Consider the following 21,718-nt stretch of genomic DNA (forward strand, 5'->3'; position numbering starts at 1 on the left):
AAGCGACACCCGAGAGACAGGATCGTCATGGATCGTCCTCGCCTCGGTCCAGCATGGAGACCTGCGTGCTGGGGGCGCCGTTGGCCCCGTTTTTTGTGCTTCCCCTATTGTTTATTGTTCTTCCCACCAACACCATCACGGCATGCCATTGCCGCATATGTCATCACCGCTACTGTAGGTGCCCAACGGTATTGAACGAGGGCGAGCTAGCTCTAGGACCCGCGTGGAGCGGGATCGTCCCCGCGTCGGGGGTTCCTCCCATTTGTGTTCGGGGTTATGATCATTCTAAATGAAGTAGGCGTGCGTGGTTGAGTATTGTTTATCCTCGGCGCACTGCCAGAAATAACAGGCTCCACAGACCACTCGAAAGGAGTTGCTGTTGATACATTCCCGGCAGTCAACCCCGGGGGGTCCTCAGTGACGATTGACAGGTTGCATGCTGATCCGCGACGCATAGACTGGCCGGGCGTTTCAGGTAACAGAACGGATCGGCCACCCAGCTTCTCCACAGAGGAGGAGGAGGAGTGGTAGTAGGTAAGCAGTACACCATGTCACTAGGTGGTGAAATGGACATCAGTCATTCGGTTCATCATAATGTATAGAGTAGGGTACGCAGAAATGGTGTATCTCGTGTAGTGAGTGATTGATGGAAGTGCCCCGGTACGGGGACGATCACGGGATCCGTATCGGTTGACGGCGAAGCATCCATGACCAATTTTTCCACCCGTATCCTTAATCCACGAGATGAGATGACCCCGATCCCAATCTGATGACTCGGTCCAGGCGTCCAGAAGGGGTCCTATCAACACCCCGCCGGTGCTCGGGCTTGCTCGGCACCATGCGATTGCGCGGGAGAACTCGTGTTCGAGCGGACGATAACAACCGGCCTGCATCACATCGCACATCGCGCATCATGCATCGCGCATCACGCATCGCCCCTCTCCACCGCCACTTTGCTCAACGGTCGCCCTCGCTCTGCAGGGGTGGGCTGCAGAAGTGGAGTGGTGGTGGCTTTGCCACTTGGGGCTCGTGCCAGCTGGCCCAGCGTCCCCCTCCAGCGTGCATCAGCCCAATCACGGAGAATAAGCCCAGTTTTCGGCGGCTGCAGGTTATGCGGCTTGCGGCCTCCCAGAGGGTCTCTCATTGGCGTGATCGCACGGGTTATGTAGCGAGGGGTTAGGCGCATGACTCGGGCGAGGATGATGACGGTGTTCTGATGGAGTTGGTGCTTTGTGCCGTGGACGGGTCGTGAAGACTCCCTGCAGAACTCCCAGTCCATCTGTCCGAAGTATACGGCTTTCCGGCTCCTCTCTTCCCTCCGTGCTTCGTTGCTCGGTACACTGTTCGCCCCAGTCCATGTCAATCCCATTGTGACCACGACACGCAAGACCAGACCTGAAAGGCATGGAATCTCCGAGCCACCAACCAGCCCCACCGGTCCCTTAATCTAGCGGGCACGCGTTTCCCGCGGGGGGGCCCATGAATCCCAATCTCCCGCGCCCCGTCGTTCGACGCCTACGCCTCCGCTTCCAAAGTGCGGTTCGGTAGCATTGCCTCCTTCTGTCCAGGTTTATATTGTGCGTTTAATTTCGCTATCCTTGTGGGAATGGAGGAAACGGAAGGAAAGCCAGCCCTGGCTCTCTGCTCGTTCGACGACTCCGTCCACCTGAGACCTTAGCTTAGTCTCGGTCGCTTGCGATGGCTTCACGGGCCCCCTTGGATGGAGTTGTTTTTACTTTTTGGGGCCCTCAGCGGAGATTGCCGAGGGCGCATGCTGGCGTGCACGGTGCGGAGGTTGGAATTGAATCTATCTCTCTTGGTCATACCAGGGGGTGGAAGAGTACGTCCTATCCAGAGAACGGGGTTCCGTTTGGGCCCATGACGCGAGGGGTCGGACATGAACCACAGCGGCTCCGTGGACTTTCACGGCTAGAGTTGAGGTAGGGACGTCAAAGGCAAAGAGGCAGAGGTAGAGGCGGAGGCGGAGAAGCAGAGGAGACCTGGTCGACAGGCGGTGATTCTAGACCCGACAGATCAACGGGTCCAATTTCGCACGGGTCTGGGCCCCCCTCTCCACTTGGGCCCCCCCTCCCATCCAGAACGCAGCGCAGTTGCGACGCCGTGTCACCTGCAAACAACTGCGAACGATGGACCTGCCCGACGCTCGTCGGTGTGACCGCCCCGAGCGTATCCCGCAACGGGGCCACGGGTGTTCTGGAAGACCGGGCGCGCTTCCATGGAGGGGGACGGCAGGCCGGGCGACATCGTGATTCGGACCAAGGTAGTGGAAGTGTGCAACGAGGATTACAGGGGTTGATATGTAGCTGGGAGAGTCGGAGGTTAGTAGAGGACCGGGAGGCGACATAAGAGAGCGCGAGGGAGAGTGGAAAAGTTCCGAAATGAGGGATCTATGGAATTTGACACATGGATGTCCGAGCGAGGTCGGGTTCGCGGAAACCAAGGGGAAGGATCCACTACGGAGGCGACGCGAGACCAAAAAAGAAGCAGAAAAGCCCACCATCGTCAGGGTGGATCCTCCGGTAGTCCATAGTTCCTCGTGAATCGGCGTACCATATCTCTGTCCGGTTAGGAGGCGTCACGTCCTGCAGGACCCGCAACGGCCTAGGCGAAGGGCCAAGCACGAAGCGCCAAAGGAGGGGAAAGCCGCCCTAAGAAACGAGAAAAATCCCCGAGTGGCTGCAGTGGGAGGTGAGGCTGCAAGCTATGCAGACAGACGAGCGCGAAGGAGGCGGGTGGGACAAGGCGAACCGGGGGCCACACGGCATGAAATCATACGGAGGGGAGACCAGTACGCGAGGGCCGTTCTTGTCGCGGGATAGCCGGTCGCTAGCGACGGTTAGGTATAGACCAGACATCGCGAAGGTATCATAGGTGAGATTGCACGAGAGGGGGCCGTGTGGAATGGTTCTCGTAATCATCATGCGAATCATTTCCCGGCAGAATCCATTTGAGATTTCCCAGGGGGACCCTCTTTTTGGCCAGGTAATTTCAACCCCGATGGTCGGTGGAGCGCGTCCAGCACAGCCGTTGAGTTGGAGGGCCCCTACTCTTTCCCAAGGCTGCAGTCGCAGTCTCCATCCCTCGTCTTCCTTTGGATGGTCCCTGTTTCCCCCCCACTCCTCCCATCACTTTGCCTGCTGAGTCGGCTTGGTCTTTCCCCCCCCCCCCCTTCCTTCTTCTGGTAGGAGATTGGACAGGGAACGAGGAGCGGGGAGGGGGGCGCTGGGCTGGTAGGTTTTAGTCGCAACGGCATGGCATTAGGGCGGGTTAGCGTCTGACTGGCGCCGTTACCAACGTTGTGACTGGTCAGTGCTGGCTTTAAAGTGTCCTGTTACGCACCCTCATCTCATTTCAGGATGATGCGGGGCCCAGGAAGAACCATGTTCATCGGGTTTGGCTTGGGTTTGGCTCTGTGGCTCTTGGGCTGAGCCATTTCCATGGCCCTGTGCCCCTCCGTGCCGGATGCCGATGCGACTGGACCAGTCGAGTCGTTCAGATCGTGTCGATGCCACGAACGTCGTGGCGAGGTGGGATCCTCGGTCCTCCATGGAGGATCTCCTGGTCTTCAGAGTCATTCTTCGTTCCGTGAAGCAGAGGAGCTGCCCCGTCTCCCGGTTGAGAGAGGAGGGGGGGGGGAAATGAAGGGCTCGTAAAGCCAGACAGGACTGCAATCACGGTGGCAGATCCGTGCTGGAATCTGGTTATGAGAGTATGCGATGAAGATGGAGGGGGGCAGTGGAGGAGGCGGCGGTTTGACCGCTCTTGCACGCATCTTTAATTAAAAGCCACGGTGCTGAGTGGCCCGGAGATATTGCGATTCCCTCCATTTCCTAGGGCTTTTAGGGCTTTTCCAGGGAAGCGTCCTGCCTGTTGTCTTTTTTTATTTCCTTTTTTTGGGGGAATTTCCGGTGGTTAAATTACTATACGTCCTCCATACACGTGAATGCTCCTGTCCCTCATTTCCTGCTGCTTTCCTGCCTTCTGCTTCCTGCTTTCCTTCGGATCTGATTCTGATTCTGATTCTGATTCTGATTCTGATTTAATTTCGGTGGAGGATGCTAGTCGTACGATACCCGACTCCACCCTCGATGGATCCTAACCTCGCGGAACCCATCTGACTCGGTCCTCTTCGTGCCCGCGAACCGACCCTGGAACGGGTCCCGAAGCTAACGCCTATGACGGCCGCTTAGTTGGGTTCATTATTTGTTGACATTCTTATTTCTTATTTCTTGCCCCCTGCTAATCTAACCCCATTGACCTCCCGTCGGATCGGGGCCAAGTGGATGGTCTCCATCGCGGTCTAAGACTCTGCAGACTCTCTGCTGGATCCATTCCCAACGGCTGGTCTGGTCGTCGATCGTTTGGTTTCATCTTGCCCTTGTATGCCGGGCTTGTCTCGTCCGTCCCCAGACTATTCCATTCCCCTTCTACTTCTTCTCCTCCGAACCTTTCGACCTCTCGCTCGACTTCGACAGCGTCAGTCCTTTTCATTCCTCTCCCACGCCCTTCTTTTTCTACTGGTCATTGTTGGTCTCTGCTCGGCTTTCCACGGTACCCTGGACCGCGCTTTCTGCCAGGCCCTCACGCCTTGCTCTGACCTCACCATTCGTTGCACGAGACCAGCCAGTCTGTTTGAGTTTCTGCTCGAAAGAACCCCCGGCGCCTTTCATCTGGCTTTTCTTGCGGCTGCTGGATCACCCGGAGTAGACCAAAGCCACCGACCATCGACCATCGACCATCGCCGTCGTCATAGTACGACGAACGGGGTATTGTTGACTGTCGTCATCTACGAGAGACGCTGAGATCACAGTGGTTCCCTCTCCTCCTCATCTTTCGCCTCGCTCCTCTTCATCCTTGGGTCGAAACCCCTGCTCGACCAAACCCAAACCCTTCCCCCTCTTCCCTCCCCCCCCCACCCTCTTCATCCAGCTGGACCTTGTTTTCTGGAGGGGGCGAGTCCTGTCTATCTACTTTGATCCCGAGACGACCCGTTGGCTTCCATCGCGCATATGATTGCGTTACAAAATCGGCCTATCTTGCCGCCCGCCAAAGTGGATATCTCACTGCTACTCAAGCCCCAAGATGAGGAAGAAGCCGCCCCAAGGAATCCGACCCCAGTCTATCCCCCCCGAACAGGCTTCTCGGTTCCGCCTCCAGGCCTGGCGGCCCCGGTCTTGACGACGGGCCCGCCGGCCGTGCCACCTTCTTTGATCAAGACCGCCCCGGGCCTGCCAGCCAAGCGGCTGCAACCGGCGCATCCGGCTGAGTCTCCGGCCAAGAAACAGTCCAAGTGGTCGCCCGAGGAAGACGCCCTCATCATCGAGCTGCGGGGCAGCGGGATGAAGTGGGAGGATATCAGCAAACGCCTGCCAGGTCGCAGTGCCATCAGCTGTCGTCTCCACTACCAGAACTACCTGGAGCGTCGCAGCGAGTGGGATGAAGATAAGAAGAACAAATTGGCCCGCTTATACGAACGGTAAGGGGATCCCCTTCGGACGGAGAACGCGACCAGAATCACCACCCCCGTCCCTCGTTCTCCCCCCCTCCATAGATTCTCGGAACTAACAGCAACGGCAGGTTCAAAGCAGAAATGTGGTCCAAGGTGGCGGAAGAAATGGCAATCCCATGGCGTGCCGCAGAGGCCATGCACTGGCAGCTCGGAGAGCAAGAGATGGCCCGCCGCGCCGGCGTGGTGCCCTTCTCCCTCTCCAGCACCGCCATCGACCCGCCCACCACCCGCACCCGTCGCGCCAGCACCTCTCTGGCTCGGCCACGAAAGAGCTCCACCTCGCGGGCCATCCCCGGCCACCTGCCCGGCCTGCCAACCCAGCTGCCCTCCCTCGAAGAGTTGACGGCCGGCGTCCCCGCGTTCGCACCGCCGGCCCCGCCCCCGCCGCGCGAGTTCTATGGCCTGGGACGACCCCCCGACATGGGCATTCCCCCTCCTGGTCTCATGGGCCCTCATATGGGAATGCCCCCGCGAACGCTGCCCTAAATGAGATGACGATCACGCCCGTACGGCTTCTTCCGTTTGTGTTTCCCCCCCCCTTCTTTGATACGAATTGCATAGCGCTGGCTGGAGGTATACCGTGATTTGTTGGGAAGTTGTGAATTGTATAGAGAATTTTCGTGCCTACCCGCGTCCACCTTCTGTTGTGTGTTTTTCCTTTCTTTTTTTCTTGTTTCTTTTTTCTTTTCTTTGGAGAGAACGGAGGGAGAGGATCCTCCTGTGGTGTCGGTTGTGTTGGAAGAACAGGAGGGCGAGGCCACCATCTCGGGCCTTTGGCGCAACCATTGGGCGACCCTTCCACCAATCCACTATCAAAATCACATCGACGACTGTCCGCGTTCGTGTTGATGGTGACGGAACTTTCTTCATGGGCTGGCTCTCGGAGGGGTTTTCCTACCCCATCATGGACCGGTCTTGGGCGTTGCAATCGCCCACCAATTATCTTTCTCATACCCTGACTCCAATACCACTCCCCCGGCCTGCTCGATGTCGCGCTCCAGTTCCCCGCTCTCATACAGATGGTAGTACCGGTGGTACGTTTGGTCCTGATCGCCCGATCCGGGCTTGGCTCGGCGCACCCACGGCACCATGAGATCTTGCGAGTCGCCCTTGTCCCAGCCACGCCGGCTGTTTTTCTGCTCGAGCGCCCACGCATAGATCAGGGTACGACCGCCGGGCTGCGCGGCAAATCCGCGCTTTAGGGTCCGCAGAATTTCGGCGATGGCCTGGACCCGACGCGCCGGGGTCGACATGTGGTGCACGACGGCAATGCAGACCGCAAAGTCGAAGGATGCATCCCGATGCGGGAGATGGAGGATATCGGCCACCACGGTTGTATGGGGCTGATGCTGGACTGCTATCTTGGCCAGGTTTTCGGATCTGTGGCCTAGGTTAGCGAGATAGTCCGGGGTCCTTTGATGGGCGAGTATGCGTTGAGAGAGAGAGAGTGTGTGTGTGTGAGAGTGAGTGAGAGACGGAGAGCGAGCCAGACAAGAGATGAGGGAATGCCAGTGTAAAATCAGAGATTCATAAACCAAAAAAAGAGATAAGAGAGAAACACATCTACGACCTTACGATTTCCCTTGCAGTGCTGAGAGGAAAAGAGCCGGAAGTAGGAAAGTACCAGTACATACCGATCGGATGCTACTATGAACACATCACGGTTCACCTGGAGATTCTTGCCATTGCCACAGCCCACATCGAGCCCGACAGACCCGGCGGGCAGGCCCTGGAGAAACTGTTCCACAATCGGCCACGGCTGGCGTGCACAATAGCTTCATTAGTTGCCGCGCTGCCTCCCGGATCGGCTATCAAAAACCATACCTTGTAGCGCGTGGCCGAGAAGTGCCCCGCAATCTGCTGGTACACCTCGTGCACGTTCTGCTCCTCGTATACCTCAGCTTGGTCTGCCATCGTGCTGGCTGCAGTCCACAGGAGTCCACAGGGGGTGGTCTGGCGGTCTGTTCGCTCCGAGGCTCACCAACTCCAACGCGGTCATGGCGGGAGCCAAGCCAAGCGAGGCGCCGATCACGTGGCTCGGACATTTTTCGTGTCCCGCGGGGTATTTTCGAAGTATAAGTGAACTCACTGTACGAAGTACTTAAGGATCCGGTCAATGCCAATGTACTTGTACATGCTTCATGTGCAAAAGCTACCATGCAGTCTGGCATTCATGTCTATCACATAACCACTCTCTGCTGTATCAAATATCCGCCTCTGCTAGAGCTAGAAACCCGGTCCCGGCCCCTCTCCCACCCCACCATGTAGCACCGGCCTGACCCCAGATCGCAAGAGATCTCCAGATCTCCAAGTAGCTGTAGACATCGCCTATGCCTCCTGGAAACCCCCCAGGATGAGCTGGAGCAGGGACGAACCTCCTGTCCGACCCGGCCGCAAGGGGGTACAATTAAGGTCATTAAGCTTATCCAGCTGATTCCTGGCACGCGCTCGATGACTAAGCGCACCTATTTTGGATTGTCCTCCGTCTGTTCAGGAGCCCATCACTCGCTTCGTTTTGCTGCGGTAAGTCTCCAGCTGTCTATTGAGATGGATCTGTGGTCTTGGGAGTGCACGGTGTTAGCTCTGCGAGGCCGGGGAATTGTGTTGAGAGCAAGCCGCTCGGGGCCATACTGAGAGTGTGATATGCCAACGTCAAATGCGAGATGGTGTCCAGCTTTTCTATGTATAGCCTCTTTGCTCTGGACCTCTTTTCTTGCCCGCAGAGCCCCGTTCGAGCTCTGTGCTTTCTATTGCTTGTTTTCCCCCCGCAAAACTCGTGATCCCCGGCGCTGACAATCGCGTCAGGCCTTTCCTAACTCTTTAAACACCCCTGAGCGTTCGCTATTGTCTCAGCATCTGCCCTCAACATGGCTTTCCAGCCTACCCCGACGGATATCTCCGTCATTATCACGTCGACAGCTGCGTCCCGTACAACTGATGGGGAGCCAAGGTTCCTCAATGAGCGCCGCATCACCCCCACTTGGACGGTCGAGCAGGTCAAGAGCAAGCTCGAGACTATGACCGGTGTTCCGCCGGGTAGCCAGCGCCTCCGTGTGAAGGTTCCTGGGCGACCGGATCAGTGGGCGGACAATGATCAGCGGCTTATCGGGGACTATGGGCTTGTGAAGGGTACTGAGATTGAGGTTGGTTTCTGTTTCATTCTTTTTCTTTTTCTTTTTGTTCTTGATTTGTGTGTTGCCACTGCTGTTGCTGTTGAGACGAGATGTCTTGCCTTCTTCTCGCCTGTCTTCTTTTTGCGCTGGTGCTGGTGCTGGTGCTGGTTGTGTGGGCATCAGTGATGATAGTACGACTGCTCTCTCCACCTGCCTTGCATATGGAATCGTCCGCCCATGTTGGACCCGTCGAGGCGCACATGAGTTTGCTCCAATCGGGCTGAATCATACTGCGTACGGATACATGAACGAGCCAGTCCAGAGAATGCCAGCATGCAGAGAGCCTTTAGCAATAGAATTTATGCTCAAGACAGACTAACTGTATAACCAGGTCCACGACTCCCGCCCGCAAGCTATGCGCCCCAACTTCACCGACCTCTCCTCGGTCGACAAGTACGAAATGACCACAGAGACCTACGAGACTCTCTCCGACTCGGTCCTGGCCTGGAAGAGGAACCAGAAGCTGGGTCGCTTCGACCCCAACGCGCTCTCCCCCGAAGAAGCCCTGCGCAAGCAGGCCGAGAAAGACCGTAGTGAGCTGGCCAGTCGAGGTAAGACCTGCGTGATGCCGCCTCCATACAACAAACCCCCGCACTGAGCTGGACTGATCTGGTCTAATCGTGCATCTTGCAGGTATTGCGGTCGACAAGCGGGCTATTATTCTCCCCTCGTCCCCGCCACATATTCGCCGCGGGACTATTCGCTTCGTCGGCCCTGTGCCGACGATCCCTATCACTGGCCCTGGCCGCGAGCTCGAGCAGAATGGTGACCTCCCCGCCGAGCTACAGCCTATTTGGGTTGGCATCGAGCTGGATGAGCCAACGGGGAAAAATGATGGCAGTGTGGGTGGCCACCGTTACTTTGAATGCCTGGAGAAGTGCGGCGCTTTTGTGAAGCCTGATAAGGTGGAGGTGGGTGATTTCCCTCCGCTGGGTCTGGATGATGAGTTGGATGAGTTGATGGAGGAGATTTGATGGTCAAGGACATTGTCTTCTTTTGTCTATATCAGCTATCATGCATGATGCATGATGCACGATGCACAATACATAATGCATGATTCATGATTCATGATCAGGAATGCAGTATCGCGATGAACGGAATTTCTTGTAGATGGGATGATAAGTCTGGTTCCGGGCCACCACGTCTCCCTTTCCCGCGCCAATTAACTCAAAAATATTAAGACTTTAAGACTGACAACGCCGGCCTCCGGGGATTCCTGGTAAAGCATACAAACTCGCTAGAAAGAAAGACGGACAGAAAAAGGTATCGTAGTACATTGGCCAGCTGCGGCTGGACGTGGCAGAAGGGACAAACGTCAAAGCATTCATTTGGCCTTCTGTTTGCCCTTGGGACGACCTCGGGTCTTTGCGGCCGGGGGGTTGGATGGTCCGCTGTCACCTTCAAATTCGCTCTCATGCATTGCGCTCCCAGATGGCGCTGGTGTTTCAGTCTCCCCTTCGCCTGGGATACAACCCTGCGTGAAGAACAGCCGGGCATCTTTATTGTGCGAGTTCTGGAAGCTATAGTAGTTGCCTGCCGAAAAAGCCGGGTCAGTGGATGGTGCATGATGCAAGAAACCATTTAGTTCAACTCACCTCGTGGAATCTGGAACACGGATCCCTTGCCAGCGCTGAATTGAACGCCGGAAATGTCGACTTGCACTCGGCCGTAGCAGACGTAGAAGACCATGTGCATCTTCTTCGAGTTCTTGGGCTTCTTGATACCCTCTGGCGGAAGTTCGACAACACCGGACCCAATGAATGAAGAACTGAGCAGCTTCGCGAAGCGGAATGTCGCGCCTTTGACTTCTCTTGTCTCGAACCCAGAAGGTGCATACGCGATGTCTGCGCGACATTGTCAGCCACAGAATACCCCATGTTAAAGTGACAAGACATTGACATCTTACCTAGCACTTCCTCCTCTGAGGTGCTGGCCTGCGCTACAGGGTCCCATTTGGGGACATAACCATGAAGAACACCTTCCTTCTCCCAACCATCGGCATCTTCATCTTCCTCCTCCTCATCCGAGGACTCATTCTTTCGCTTCTTGGACTTGCCCTTGCGGCCACGCTTGCCCTTCTTCTGCTTTTCTGGCTCGAGCTCCTCGGTGCGTATGACTTCTTTGATCGTTGAGAGCGGGTAACGCTGTCCCTCAGCCGCCTCCCCATCACCAAACACACATCGCTCGTTGCGCCAATATGCAAGAGGCCGCACAGACACTCGCCCTGAGCGGGTGTGGGTGGTATCGGTGCTGCTGGGATCCTCGCGTTTGAGAATATATAGACTGCGACCTTTCAATGGACCGGAACGCTGGGCATAGTTCTCGACCACACGGTCCAGTTCGGGGTCCAATGGCTCGCGAGGAGCCCGAGATGACTCGCCGGTTGCGGTCTTCTGCTTCTTGGCTGGTCTAGCCTCCGAGGGCTCATCTGCGGCGCGCTGGGCCTTTGGAGGCCGTCCTCGTCGCCCGGGTGGCTTAGCGTCAGTGTTGGTTGCCTTCGCCGTTTTGGCGGCAGGCCCTTTCTTCGACCGTTGTGTCTTCTTCGTGTGGGGCGAGTCCTCAGCTGCAGGGGACGCTTCGTCTGCTGTGCCATTTAGATCTTGTCCGATGGTTTCTGTTGGCTCTTCATCCGGCGGCATCACAGTCTCATCGCCATCATCCAAGCTGTCGCCGAAATCGTCTTGAATTTGAGCGAAGGACTCCGCATTTTCGTCGCCCTCGCCATCAGAGAAGTCGGCTGCTTCGGTTGTTGCCAACTGTGTTTTCGGATTATGCCGTACATTGGGTTTCTTGTTGGGCGCGCCTGCATTCACAGAGCGACTAGTTAAGGGAGCTGGGTCTTGACGCGAGCCCCCTCGTGCGGAAGACAGCCGTCTGCCATCAGAAGGACTAGATGACACGAGGTCTTCCCTAGCTTCTGGAGAAGATCGCAGAACAGGAGATCTCCGAGGAGCCTTCGCAGGTGATCGAGACGGCGGGGGCAGAAACGTATTGCGCGCTCCGTTTGACGAACCAAGAAAGTCCATAGGCCCCGGCGCGTTGCCTGGTCAAGTAGATCGAGTATGTCAGCAACCGATTGGCGACAGGCAAAGCGCGCCCTCCGGGAAAATCTCACCATCTTCAATGGACATCTCAGAGCTGGCTGAATCATCGTCGTCCGGATGGTCGAACTCGTCTAGTATCGCGGGCGATTTCTCAGGAGACGAGAACAGACCGTCCACTTCTTCCATTCCATGCTCGTCGCGTTGCCGTTCCTTCATGGTGAGACCTGTCCGTCTAAGCGCATTATCTGGGTCAGCATACTGCGGTCCTTCCATGAAAGCGCCGACATCAACATAAAGCGACTCACCGTCCGGCGGTTCCCACATTGGAGAAGTCGAGGTCGCGGGGCTTCGTGGAACCACGCGCCATATTGGAAAGAAGCTAGCTGATCAGACTTGAATCTGAAGATGCGCGAGTTCCAGAAGAACAACAAATTGCAGGAGAGTTTGCGTTCAAAGCAGCGCAGGTGGAGGGGAAGGGGAATGATGCGACGGAATTTGGGTAGAACGCGCGCCCGCCGCTAAGCCCGAACGGTCGACGCGTCGGCATACTTTCGGGATGCTCTTCAACGCTGGCCGTACAACTCTCACTCTCCGCCTCCCTCCCCAGCTCCCTCTGTCAATTCACATTCACGATGGGAAAGGAATCTGTGGATAGCTTCCAAGATGCCATGTCCTTTATTCCTCCGAGTATAGACACTGCGCGTCTACTCGCGGGGGAATCTTACGCCTACTACACGCCCTGCCCGTCCGCAATTACTCCCCACGACAAGTCCCTCACAGCGCAACAGACGGCAGAGCCTACACCGTGTGTCCTCGGCGTCGACGAGGCTGGCCGTGGCCCCGTACTGGGCCCCATGGTCTACGGCGCGTTTTATCTGCCCCTCGATCTCCACCACTCCCTGCTGGCGCAAGAGCACAGCTTCGACGACAGCAAAGTCCTCACGCCCGCCGTGCGCGCCAACTTGATGCGCCTGCTCAATACCTCTGGCGAAAATCTATACGAGTCTTGCGGTTATGCCATCAAGCTCCTTTCCGCCCGTGATATCTCCTCCGGCATGATGAAGCCTGGCACCGCCGTCTACAACCTCAATGCACAAGCGATGGACGCGACGATCGAGATTATTCGTGGCGTGCTGGAAGACCGCGCTGTGAACGTACAGGAGATCTATATCGACACGATCGGCAACCCGGCTACCTACCAGGCGAAGCTCGAGCGGATCTTTCCTTCGATTAAGATCACAGTGGCCAAGAAGGCGGACTCGTTATATCCGTGTGTGAGTGCTGCTAGTGTTGCCGCCAAGGTGACGCGTGATGTCGCGTTGGAGGTCCTGTATGAGGCTGTTCTTCGGGCTCAACAGAACGATGATGGCAGCACGGCCCCCGAGGGTTGGGGAAGTGGCTATCCTTCAGATTCCAAGTGCGTCGGCTGGCTCCGACGGAATATGGAACCTATTTTTGGCTGGGGGCACGAATGTCGCTTCAGCTGGGGCACTGCAAAGGAGATGCTTGAACTGAAGGGCGGAGCCCGAGTCGACTGGCCGGCGGACGACGACGAAGCGAGCGGCATGCTCAGTGATTTTCTCCTGGCATCAGGACCCGGGAAAGGCTCCAGCAAGGACGGTTTGCGGGATTGGTTTGGACAAAGACAAGCAGAGATTATATGACGGACCGGTTTGGGGCATGGTATTAAAACGTAATGAAGCTAATATGACATTGAAGATACCCTATCAAGACATATCCAAGGAAATCCAGTCTGAACAAAGGAAACGCATCCAATCCCACGAGTGTCGTCTCGAAATCAAGTTGCGTAAAATTCTGGGTATCATGGGGAGAAGGAGAAGAGTCATCTGTGCACGAGAATCACATAGTGGCGGTGGAGAAATAGTAGTTGTCCCACAAGTATTCGTAGTCCTCCACCACACTGCTCACCAAGTTCAGGAGCGGCATACCCTCCATCTTGCTGGTCACACTCTGCAGCCATGATCTGTGCATTGTTAACATTTGGTCAAAAGAGGTATTTCGTTGCTGATGGGATACGTACTTGGTGATGTTCTCGTAGAATGCGCCTCGCAACAGCCACCAGCCCATGGACCATCCACGCTTCCTCAGTTCCTCTCGCTCGAGTCCAGTCAGTCCCCGAAGGCCCCCTGCGACTCTCTCGCGGAAATCACGCTTAGCAAGCTGCCGGCAACCATACTCCATGCCGAATCCAATCAGCCACGGCCGCCAGCTGCGTCGGTCCCCGCTCCATCTCTGCAGTGCCAGTGCATATACAACTGGTCGCAGGATGTACAAAACCTCTGCCAGCTGTCCCTGCCCGGTGACACGATGCAGTAATGTTTTGGGGGGCTTGATATCGTCCGCAGTGAGAACTTTTGAGATGAGATAGTTCGACACGTCGTTCACATCCGGGAGAGATGGCAGGGAGAGCCCCGTGCGAGGCATCGTCCAGCTAAGGTCCGAGGAGCGTTCGCTCGTGGGAGTTTCCATGCCATTCCAGTCACTCTGTTCCTCCTCCTGTGTCAACCTGGGGTCCACCTCTCGCTCTGGCAGCGGAGGATTGACCAACGGCCTCGAGTTGGTCAGCCGCATCAGGAGCAGGCGGCAGATTGCCTTGGCAAATTCAAGAAAGACAACGACGCGCCACCGAGTCTTCTGGCCGCGCCGCCGTGCTGCCATCTCCCACAGAAGTTCTGTGTACTGGAGCATCTGCAGCGCGACAGCGACTCGCTGGTACAGCGAGGACCGCGACGTCCAGTATTTGGTGTATCGGGCATGGGGGGTAGGCGGGGGTCGCGGGACTGTCGAGGGCAGTCGAGACATCACTCGAGATACGAGGGAGTCATGGTACAGCGATAGAAGCTGCACTCCGGAATGCACTGCATGAGTCGGTTAAATTCACATCCTCCGCTCTCTTCCGGCAGTGGGTGGTTTTGTTTCTCCAACTAACCGCATTCTGAAGGTATTTCTGATTCACGATATCTTCCTGCATGGCGAAAAAAAGGGATGTCAGTGAATCCACTCGTCCATTTAACAATGACCCGAAACCAATCTCACCTGGGATGATATAGGTCAACGACCTCAGGGCAGACTCGACCGAACCAACCGAGCTGGAGTTCTTGGTCACGAAGTCCTCATAGAGCGACAGCCACTTAGATGGCTGCAGCATCACCGGAGGGATGGGATTCTGGATGTTCCGCACGGTCTCCATGGCCCTGCACGATGCGACCGTTCGATGCGGAGAATCGCGCAGTCCGGGGAGCGGGAGGCTGGCGTCCAGGAGGTCACGAGGCGCTGCCAAGGCATCGGGGCCGAGGTTGATGCTTGCAGCTTGACAGCATAAACTACCTGGGTTACGGAGTACTCCGTCCAGTGTCCACCACTCGCCATCATTGCTATTGTGATTTTAATTCCAAGAAATAGGGATATTTGCCCACATATTCTTCTTTTACAGTACTAGACTGTGCTCATATTTGCTTAACATACAAGTCAGATCACTCGTCGGCCCAGGTCCAAAGTCCCCCGGGTCGCATTGCCTCTCGGTATCGCTCCTCGACCTTCTCTCGCTCCATTCTCCTAGCAGCTTCTCGGTCCGTCTCTATTTCCTGGGTGGACGGCATGTCAGTTCGCCAGAATCCAGGGGGACTCCGGGCTCGCTGATGAGTATGTCGATGCCGTCCATACTGATCGGCAAGGACTCGGGCTCGAGCTTCCACCAAAAGATTTTCGCGATTTTTATCACTCAGCCCGTGAAGAAGATGCCGATCCTCGCCCACATACTCTTCCAGAATCTGCTGATCTTCTTCCTTCGACTCAGCGGAGGCGTTTGCGCCTTGTATTCCCATGCGAGCCATTGCGCGGAATCGATCCCCACAGCAGCCGGGGCGTGTGCAGCCGGACATGCATTTGCGGTCATCCTTCTTGCGGACAACCGTGTCGTAGGCATAGTCAAGGCCTTGATTTCTGGCCGGATTGATTTTGAAATGGTCTAGGTTTAGACGATGCAGAGGGCGGGATCGGTAAGGCTCTTCTTCGGGCTGCACCTCCGGGCCTGTTTGTGACGCTTGTTTGTCGGGTTGCTCTGCATGTGGTCCGGGAGGTGTAGCCTTGATCGTTCTCCCATTCCTTCGCGGGTTAGAACTTCCGCCTCCGTTTTGAATACTGGACGTCAGAACCTTTTTAGGGGAACCAAGTGGTGATTTGGAGGGGAGGGATCCTTCTAGAAGACCTTGCAGGCGATCCGAAGCGGCTTTCCCATCCGCTTTGGATTTTGGCGTCCCTTTTCGATTAGCCGGGGTGCTTTTTGAGTTGTGTTTTTGAGTACGATTATGTCCATCGCCAGAGTCCCCATCCTCTGCCATAGATAAAGCGTGTAGGTCTCCGACTTTCTGCCTTTTCATATCAGGCCCTTTCCCCCAGGGTCTGGCTGTTCGGACATTGCCATCAACTGGTTGCAGCACAGTTTGATGTTGCGAAACTTGATCTGCAATAGCTTGCTGAGTGCCGGAAACTGACTCCTCCTCTTCGTCTTCATCTTCATCTTCCCAATGTACTTCTCGGTGGGCATGCCGTTTAGTGGGTGTTGGCACAGCACCACCAATCTCATCCAGGTCTTGAGTGCTAGGAAAATGCTGCCCGAGGCCATAAGCCGACTGGTGTATTGGGCTTGATGACCTTATTTCGGCCTTCACAAGTACTGGTCGTTCGGCGGCACCTTCTTTTGGTTGTCCTTGGGAAGAGGGAAGGACGCGCTTTCTCTTTCTTGTTTGTAGATTGGGGAGAGAATGGAGTACGTCTGAAGTTGACTCTGAGGATGGCAGACCACCAGCGGTAGCAGGGCCACGCCGGATATCAGCCACCCCTGGTTCGTCGGCATCTGTTTGCTGGCTATTTTCTTCCGTCGTAATCTTAGGGCTTGATTCTGCTCGACTTTCGATATTCGGGGTAGACGCGATAATACTGGGCACATTGCTTGGGCCTTCAGAGTTTTCCGAAGCTGACTGTGTTCGCATCCTGGTCCCCGGGATGGATGACTTCCGATTGTTCCCTGTAGCCATGGCATTGGTGCTCTGGACTCTCTGGAACGTGACTAGTCTTTGATCAAGCAGGATAGTGAACGACTCTCGGGCCAGTTGTTTGTCCCAGAGCCGCAGTTTCTTCTTGTGCTGGAGTAACTTTGATTTGAGGCTGCTCCAACTTCGGATGAATGCTTGCATATCGGTGTAGAGGGTAGTGTATTTGTCTTCAAGGATCTCCCGCAACTGGTCCGCATCTAGTAGATCGGTCCTCCATATGTTCTTCGGTGCAAACTCCCTTTCCAAATTGGTAATTTCGGCCGGGAGTTCGAGGTCACTTGGACCATTCTTGTAGGTGCCCAGCTCATCCCGAAGTGCGGAACATTCAAGTTGAAGTTCTTGAACCCTTTGCTCCGCGGCTTGCTGGGCCTCGATGGCAATCGATGCCTTCCTTTCGGCTGTTTTCACTTGCGCCTCGTGAGTCGCTTGTCGCGACTCAAGTTTTTTGTACGCATCATCAAACGAAGCCTTACATACCTCTGTAATAGAGGTATGCAGGTCCTTCAGGATCTCCATCGAGGACTTGTGAGGGGTGGGTAAACTCTCCGTGAAACGCGAAGCTCCGGGGATCACCACGCGTCGACGGGCAGTACATACACCGTCTTACAGACCGCCCTTTCGGCAACTGCTTATCAGCAACCGATAAGGGGCCTTTGACGTAGCGGTGCGAGCTTCTGTGTATTCTTGCCATCTCACAATCTTCGGAACTCATGGTCGCTTAATGTGATCTGGGGCTTTTCCAGCTGGGATGTCCAAGCGCCAGAGAGAAGATGCGGACTCTGGTCTGCCCCCTACGAAAAGGGGTCGTGATGCTGTGATCTCCCCGCTCGACCCGCTGTCTTCATTAAGCGATGAGCTTCTGCTTCATATCTTGTCATTCCTACCGATCTCTTCATTGAATGTGTGCCAGAGGTATGCAGCCAATATTTAAGACTCTCATCTCGCACTTGACACTAACTTAGTTACCCAGACTATCCCGTCGGTTCCACGCTCTTGGAGGAGACTCCGAACTCTGGAAAAGGCAGTACTACTCGCAGTGGGTTCGCCCTCGAGCCCGTCGCTTAGCCAATGTGACTCGCTCAGCACCGCCCCCCAAAACAGATTACACGCCAAAAGTCTCGACATGGCTCGATCACAGTCACTTGGCCGAGGAAGGGAAGGCCACAAATTGGAAAGGACAATACCGTCTTCGGCACAATTGGTCCACAGGAGTCTGTCGAGTGACCGAAGTCGAGTTGCCTCAGCCTCCATCCCCTCCAGTCCTGGTAGAGCTTTGTGCTGGTGTTGTCTTCACGGCTGACACGTCGCATGGGCTTCGGGCATGGGGTGCAAAAGATCCAACCAGCTGTCTGGCAGAGATTCCACTCTCAAATCAACCAAAGATGGCTACTGTTCGACCAACCGCCTTGGCGGTGAGCCAGCTAGATAATGAACAAGAAATCGTGGTGGGTTTCGATGATGGCCGTTTCAACCGCTATATTTTCGATATTCAAACATCCCGACTAGGGCTTCAATCCGCTCACGTCGGTTTCAAGGATGGAGCCATCACTGCCATGGCTTTATCTTCGCCATACCTCTTGATGGTCTCCCAATACAAGAGTTTGTCGTTATATAATCTGCGGGCTCTATCTCAGGAGTCTGAAAATGCTGGCGAGGCCAAGTACCCGCGGAAACTAGCATCCCTCAATGCAGCCAACATGGTGGCGCCTATGACCCTTTCTCTCCGCCCATCAAGTCTTGAAATTGTCGCCACAATTGTGTATAGTTTCTTTCGTATTGGCTGTGGGTGGTCCTTGGGTATCCAAGAGTTGCGATTCAGCAAAGACGGCCAACAACTGGAATCTCGGCTTGCCAGTACGGTCGATTCACAATACGGGATTGTTCCATTGCGAGGCTGGTCGTCCTCACGTATACGCCGGCATTCTATTGGGATTGAAGACATTGAAGGCCCAAGTTCCGCAGCCCCGGCGACGCCGTCAATTGCGCATCAGCAGCCGCCAACATCTATGTCCTACTCCCATCCATATCTGCTGACTTCGCATGCGGACAACACCTTGACCATGTACCTAGTGGTGTCGGACTCTCGCAGCCTCTTCGTTCGCGGCGGTCAGCGCCTTTGGGGTCATACGTCTTCGGTGTCTGCCGTCCAAGTGACCAACCGAGGGAAGGCGGTTTCTGTGAGTTCTCGCGGTGATGAGATTCGCATCTGGGAACTTGAAACCGCGGTGCGCTCTCTCGGCAGCCGCCGGCCACTGCGAGAGGAGAATAGCATCCAGGTCAGTCCGGAGAACAAAAGCCAAGAAGACTCGGGGTTGGGGGTCGCGCCTCGAGGTCTCCGACGGGGAGTGAGCGACTCCGGCCTTGCTACCGGTGCGCCCAGGGATCTGTCTCTCATACACGGATGCGTTGGATTTGATGAAGAGCGCGTGCTTTTGCTCCGCGAGAAGACAGTGGGTACACAGCTACTGGAATGTTACGACTTCACGTAGCTCTCTTGGAAAGCCCTTTGGTGTAGTCGAGAAGTTTTACTGGGGACTCTGGGGTTTCCTGGTGGGAGCCTATTGGTTTCTGGACGACGATGTTGGCAATCCCGTCGCGCGAGTTCAAAGACTGGCGAAGCCACCTAGCGGCGCCAATGGGTACGCACCACGGCATCTCACGGCACCCTGGCTTGATGGGGGCGCTAACGCAGGTCCAGGGACCCGGTCGCGCGAGCTTGTAGCACAAGGTACTTGCACCCCTCGCGAGCTGGGGACCCTGGCGGACCTCGTGACCCCCCCCCCGGGTATAAAAGTGGCACCGCCCCATTTTCTGGAATCGCCAAAGTGCGATCTTAACACTCTTGGTGCCGGTCCTGTTCGAGTCCCATTCTGGACCCCCTGTCGGGGCTTGTTCTACTGAGAATCATGGTGGTTACCGGGCGGGCATGACCGGTCGTGATGACCATATGGGCTCCATGAAGGGTCTCTAAGAACAGTTGCTTTCCTTCTTCAAGCCTCCATGATGGACCTTGTGCAACAAACACCAGAGGAGCTACTGACCGGGGTCAATTGACATGCAGCTTGGGCTGCCCAATCCCGATGCGCCCCAGTTGGCCCAGGAAACCGGAACAAGTTCCGCGGCAGGCAGACAATTGGCAGGGGCTTTTTGGATCTTGAAATCGTCTGTATGCACCCTAGCTTGGGTTCATATCAGATGGATGGGGGATGTTCCTTGGCGCAATGAATGATGTATTGTTCCAGCATGGAGAGATGTTGGTCTTTTGGCTGTATGATGAGAAGAGCAGATTGAAGAATGAAACATGCCCCAAGGACCTGCGTGCATATCTGGCCCTGTTTCTCGCGGTCTCAAAGGGTCTCAAGAAGTCTCTGAGGTCTCAAGAGAGGGTGGTTGGTGCTGGAAGCGAGTAGGAAGTCGCGGCGGGAAGGCTTTTCCAACCGGAGAATCTGGCAAATCTTCAGAGCCTGAGGAGAAAACTTCCCGCCCTCCCCGCACTACAAATTTCCTCAACTTCTCACCCGCAACCCATCGACACCCTCTCCCTCTTCTCCCCCTTCTCCCATTCTTTCGTGCTCTCCTTTCGTCCATTCCGACGATTCCATCCAAATAGCCAAAATGGATCCTCGCTCTCGTGCCTGTTACAACTGTGCGTTCGTCCCTCGATGCCCTGTCCTGCCTCCACTCGCCTATGACACGCACACTGTGCGCTCGCGGCTCCCTTGATGGCCTACCGGTCGCCTCTTGAGCTCGCGGGAGTTGCCTCTGCTGCCGCTGTTTCCCCCTAGTGTTGCACTGTGGCATTCTATGTCTTTTGCCTCTGCTATAATTTCCTCTGGGCGCGGGGCGCTTTTTTTTCTTTTTTTTTGACTGACTTTTTTTCTCTCCGTAGGCGGTGACGCCTCCCACCAGGTAAAGCCATGTCCCTTTTCGCTTGGATACCTGGGACCTGGGGTTCTTTGAGAGCTCTTGCCTCATTGGACGGTCTTGATGAGAATTGACTCGAAACTTACACAATCTGATGGTTAGGCCAAGGACTGCCCCAAGAAGGGTACCCCTACCTGGTAAGTGGCCGATCGTGCCCGCACCATCTCGAGATCGAGCTGCCCACTAACTTGGTCTGAACAGCTACAACTGCGGTGGTGAGGGCCACGTCAGTAAGTAACGCCGACGATTTCTTCATCCTACCCGGTGAAGAGGCTGAAGCCCAACTAACCACTCTCCGAAGACCGCGAGTGCCCCGAGCCTCCCAAGGAGCGCACCTGCTACCGCTGCGGCCAGACCGGCCACCTGTCTCGCGAGTGCCCCCAGGGCGGCGGTGCCAGCTACGGTGGCGGCGCTGGCGGTGCTGGTGGTGGTCAAGAATGCTACAAGTGCGGCCAGGTCGGCCACATTGCCCGCAACTGCTCCCAGGGTGGTAACTACGGCGGCAGCAGCGGCGGCGGCGGCTTCTCCTCCTACGGCTCTGGCCGTCCCCAGACCTGCTACTCCTGCGGTGGCTTCGGCCACATGGCCCGTGATTGCACCCAGGGTCAGAAGTGCTACAACTGTCAGTATATCCCATTGGTCTGATCCTGCTTCGGACAGATACTTCCCTCTTCGTCCAATATGACCTATTGTCCGAAGACGAGGTTGAGCCCCTAAGCTAACCTGTCATCATCTGATAGGCGGCGAAGTCGGCCACGTCTCCCGTGACTGCACCACCGAGGCCCGCGGCGAGCGTGTTTGCTACAAGTGCAAGCAGCCCGGCCACGTGCAGGCTGCTTGCCCCAACTAAAAAAATCTTTTGCTGGAACGTGCAACGTCTTTTCTTTCGTCCTGTCCTCCATGGGATTTAGGGGTACCGGAACAAAATGATGACTTCCTTTTTTTTTCCCTTTTTGCATGCGCCACGATTTG

General features: G+C 55.9%; 10 protein-coding genes across 10 annotated transcripts; 5 read left to right on the plus strand and 5 right to left on the minus strand.

Moving 5' to 3' along the window:
• Window positions 1-925: 925 nt before the first annotated feature.
• Window positions 926-2,265, minus strand: N7482_004685 (uncharacterized protein; the record flags this gene model as incomplete). Its single annotated transcript, XM_056686810.1, has 4 exons — window positions 926-1,340; window positions 1,520-1,666; window positions 1,827-2,020; window positions 2,137-2,265. 4 exons carry the CDS (start codon window positions 2,263-2,265, stop codon window positions 926-928), a joined length of 885 nt encoding a protein of 294 aa, XP_056545552.1.
• Window positions 2,266-5,030: 2,765 nt separating this feature from the next.
• On the plus strand, window positions 5,031-6,016 carry N7482_004686 (MYB DNA-binding domain protein; the record flags this gene model as incomplete). The annotated part of the gene is made up of 2 exons (XM_056686811.1): window positions 5,031-5,497; window positions 5,599-6,016. 2 exons carry the CDS (start codon window positions 5,031-5,033, stop codon window positions 6,014-6,016), a joined length of 885 nt encoding a protein of 294 aa, XP_056545553.1.
• A 416-nt stretch (window positions 6,017-6,432) lies between these two features.
• On the minus strand, window positions 6,433-7,575 carry N7482_004687 (tRNA (carboxymethyluridine(34)-5-O)-methyltransferase; the record flags this gene model as incomplete). The annotated part of the gene is made up of 4 exons (XM_056686812.1): window positions 6,433-6,910; window positions 7,165-7,289; window positions 7,355-7,452; window positions 7,512-7,575. 4 exons carry the CDS (start codon window positions 7,573-7,575, stop codon window positions 6,433-6,435), a joined length of 765 nt encoding a protein of 254 aa, XP_056545554.1.
• Window positions 7,576-8,397: 822 nt separating this feature from the next.
• N7482_004688 (tubulin-folding cofactor B) lies at window positions 8,398-9,677 on the plus strand (the record flags this gene model as incomplete). Its single annotated transcript, XM_056686813.1, has 3 exons — window positions 8,398-8,673; window positions 9,035-9,254; window positions 9,337-9,677. The coding sequence occupies 3 exons, from the start codon at window positions 8,398-8,400 to the stop codon at window positions 9,675-9,677; spliced, it is 837 nt and encodes a 278-aa protein (XP_056545555.1).
• Window positions 9,678-10,027: 350 nt separating this feature from the next.
• Window positions 10,028-12,071, minus strand: N7482_004689 (Cupin domain protein; the record flags this gene model as incomplete). Its single annotated transcript, XM_056686814.1, has 4 exons — window positions 10,028-10,236; window positions 10,299-10,547; window positions 10,610-11,746; window positions 11,819-12,071. The coding sequence occupies 4 exons, from the start codon at window positions 12,069-12,071 to the stop codon at window positions 10,028-10,030; spliced, it is 1,848 nt and encodes a 615-aa protein (XP_056545556.1).
• A 308-nt stretch (window positions 12,072-12,379) lies between these two features.
• Window positions 12,380-13,411, plus strand: N7482_004690 (ribonuclease H2 catalytic subunit RNH201; the record flags this gene model as incomplete). Its single annotated transcript, XM_056686815.1, has 1 exon — window positions 12,380-13,411. The coding sequence occupies one exon, from the start codon at window positions 12,380-12,382 to the stop codon at window positions 13,409-13,411; it is 1,032 nt and encodes a 343-aa protein (XP_056545557.1).
• Window positions 13,412-13,607: 196 nt separating this feature from the next.
• On the minus strand, window positions 13,608-14,958 carry N7482_004691 (peroxisomal membrane protein PEX16; the record flags this gene model as incomplete). Its single annotated transcript, XM_056686816.1, has 3 exons — window positions 13,608-13,731; window positions 13,789-14,626; window positions 14,694-14,958. 3 exons carry the CDS (start codon window positions 14,956-14,958, stop codon window positions 13,608-13,610), a joined length of 1,227 nt encoding a protein of 408 aa, XP_056545558.1.
• Window positions 14,959-15,241: 283 nt separating this feature from the next.
• Window positions 15,242-17,338, minus strand: N7482_004692 (SAE2 C-terminal domain-containing protein; the record flags this gene model as incomplete). The annotated part of the gene is made up of 1 exon (XM_056686817.1): window positions 15,242-17,338. One exon carries the CDS (start codon window positions 17,336-17,338, stop codon window positions 15,242-15,244), a length of 2,097 nt encoding a protein of 698 aa, XP_056545559.1.
• A 232-nt stretch (window positions 17,339-17,570) lies between these two features.
• N7482_004693 (WD domain protein) lies at window positions 17,571-19,311 on the plus strand (the record flags this gene model as incomplete). Its single annotated transcript, XM_056686818.1, has 2 exons — window positions 17,571-17,734; window positions 17,793-19,311. 2 exons carry the CDS (start codon window positions 17,571-17,573, stop codon window positions 19,309-19,311), a joined length of 1,683 nt encoding a protein of 560 aa, XP_056545560.1.
• Window positions 19,312-20,437: 1,126 nt separating this feature from the next.
• Window positions 20,438-21,596, plus strand: N7482_004694 (uncharacterized protein; the record flags this gene model as incomplete). Its single annotated transcript, XM_056686819.1, has 6 exons — window positions 20,438-20,468; window positions 20,712-20,731; window positions 20,849-20,883; window positions 20,948-20,976; window positions 21,048-21,368; window positions 21,487-21,596. The coding sequence occupies 6 exons, from the start codon at window positions 20,438-20,440 to the stop codon at window positions 21,594-21,596; spliced, it is 546 nt and encodes a 181-aa protein (XP_056545561.1).
• Between the last annotated feature and the right edge of the window lie 122 nt (window positions 21,597-21,718).

Source organism: Penicillium canariense, assembly GCF_028826845.1.
Source record: "Penicillium canariense strain IBT 26290 chromosome Unknown utg000002l_segment0_segment0, whole genome shotgun sequence".
NCBI lineage: Eukaryota > Fungi > Ascomycota > Eurotiomycetes > Eurotiales > Aspergillaceae > Penicillium > Penicillium canariense.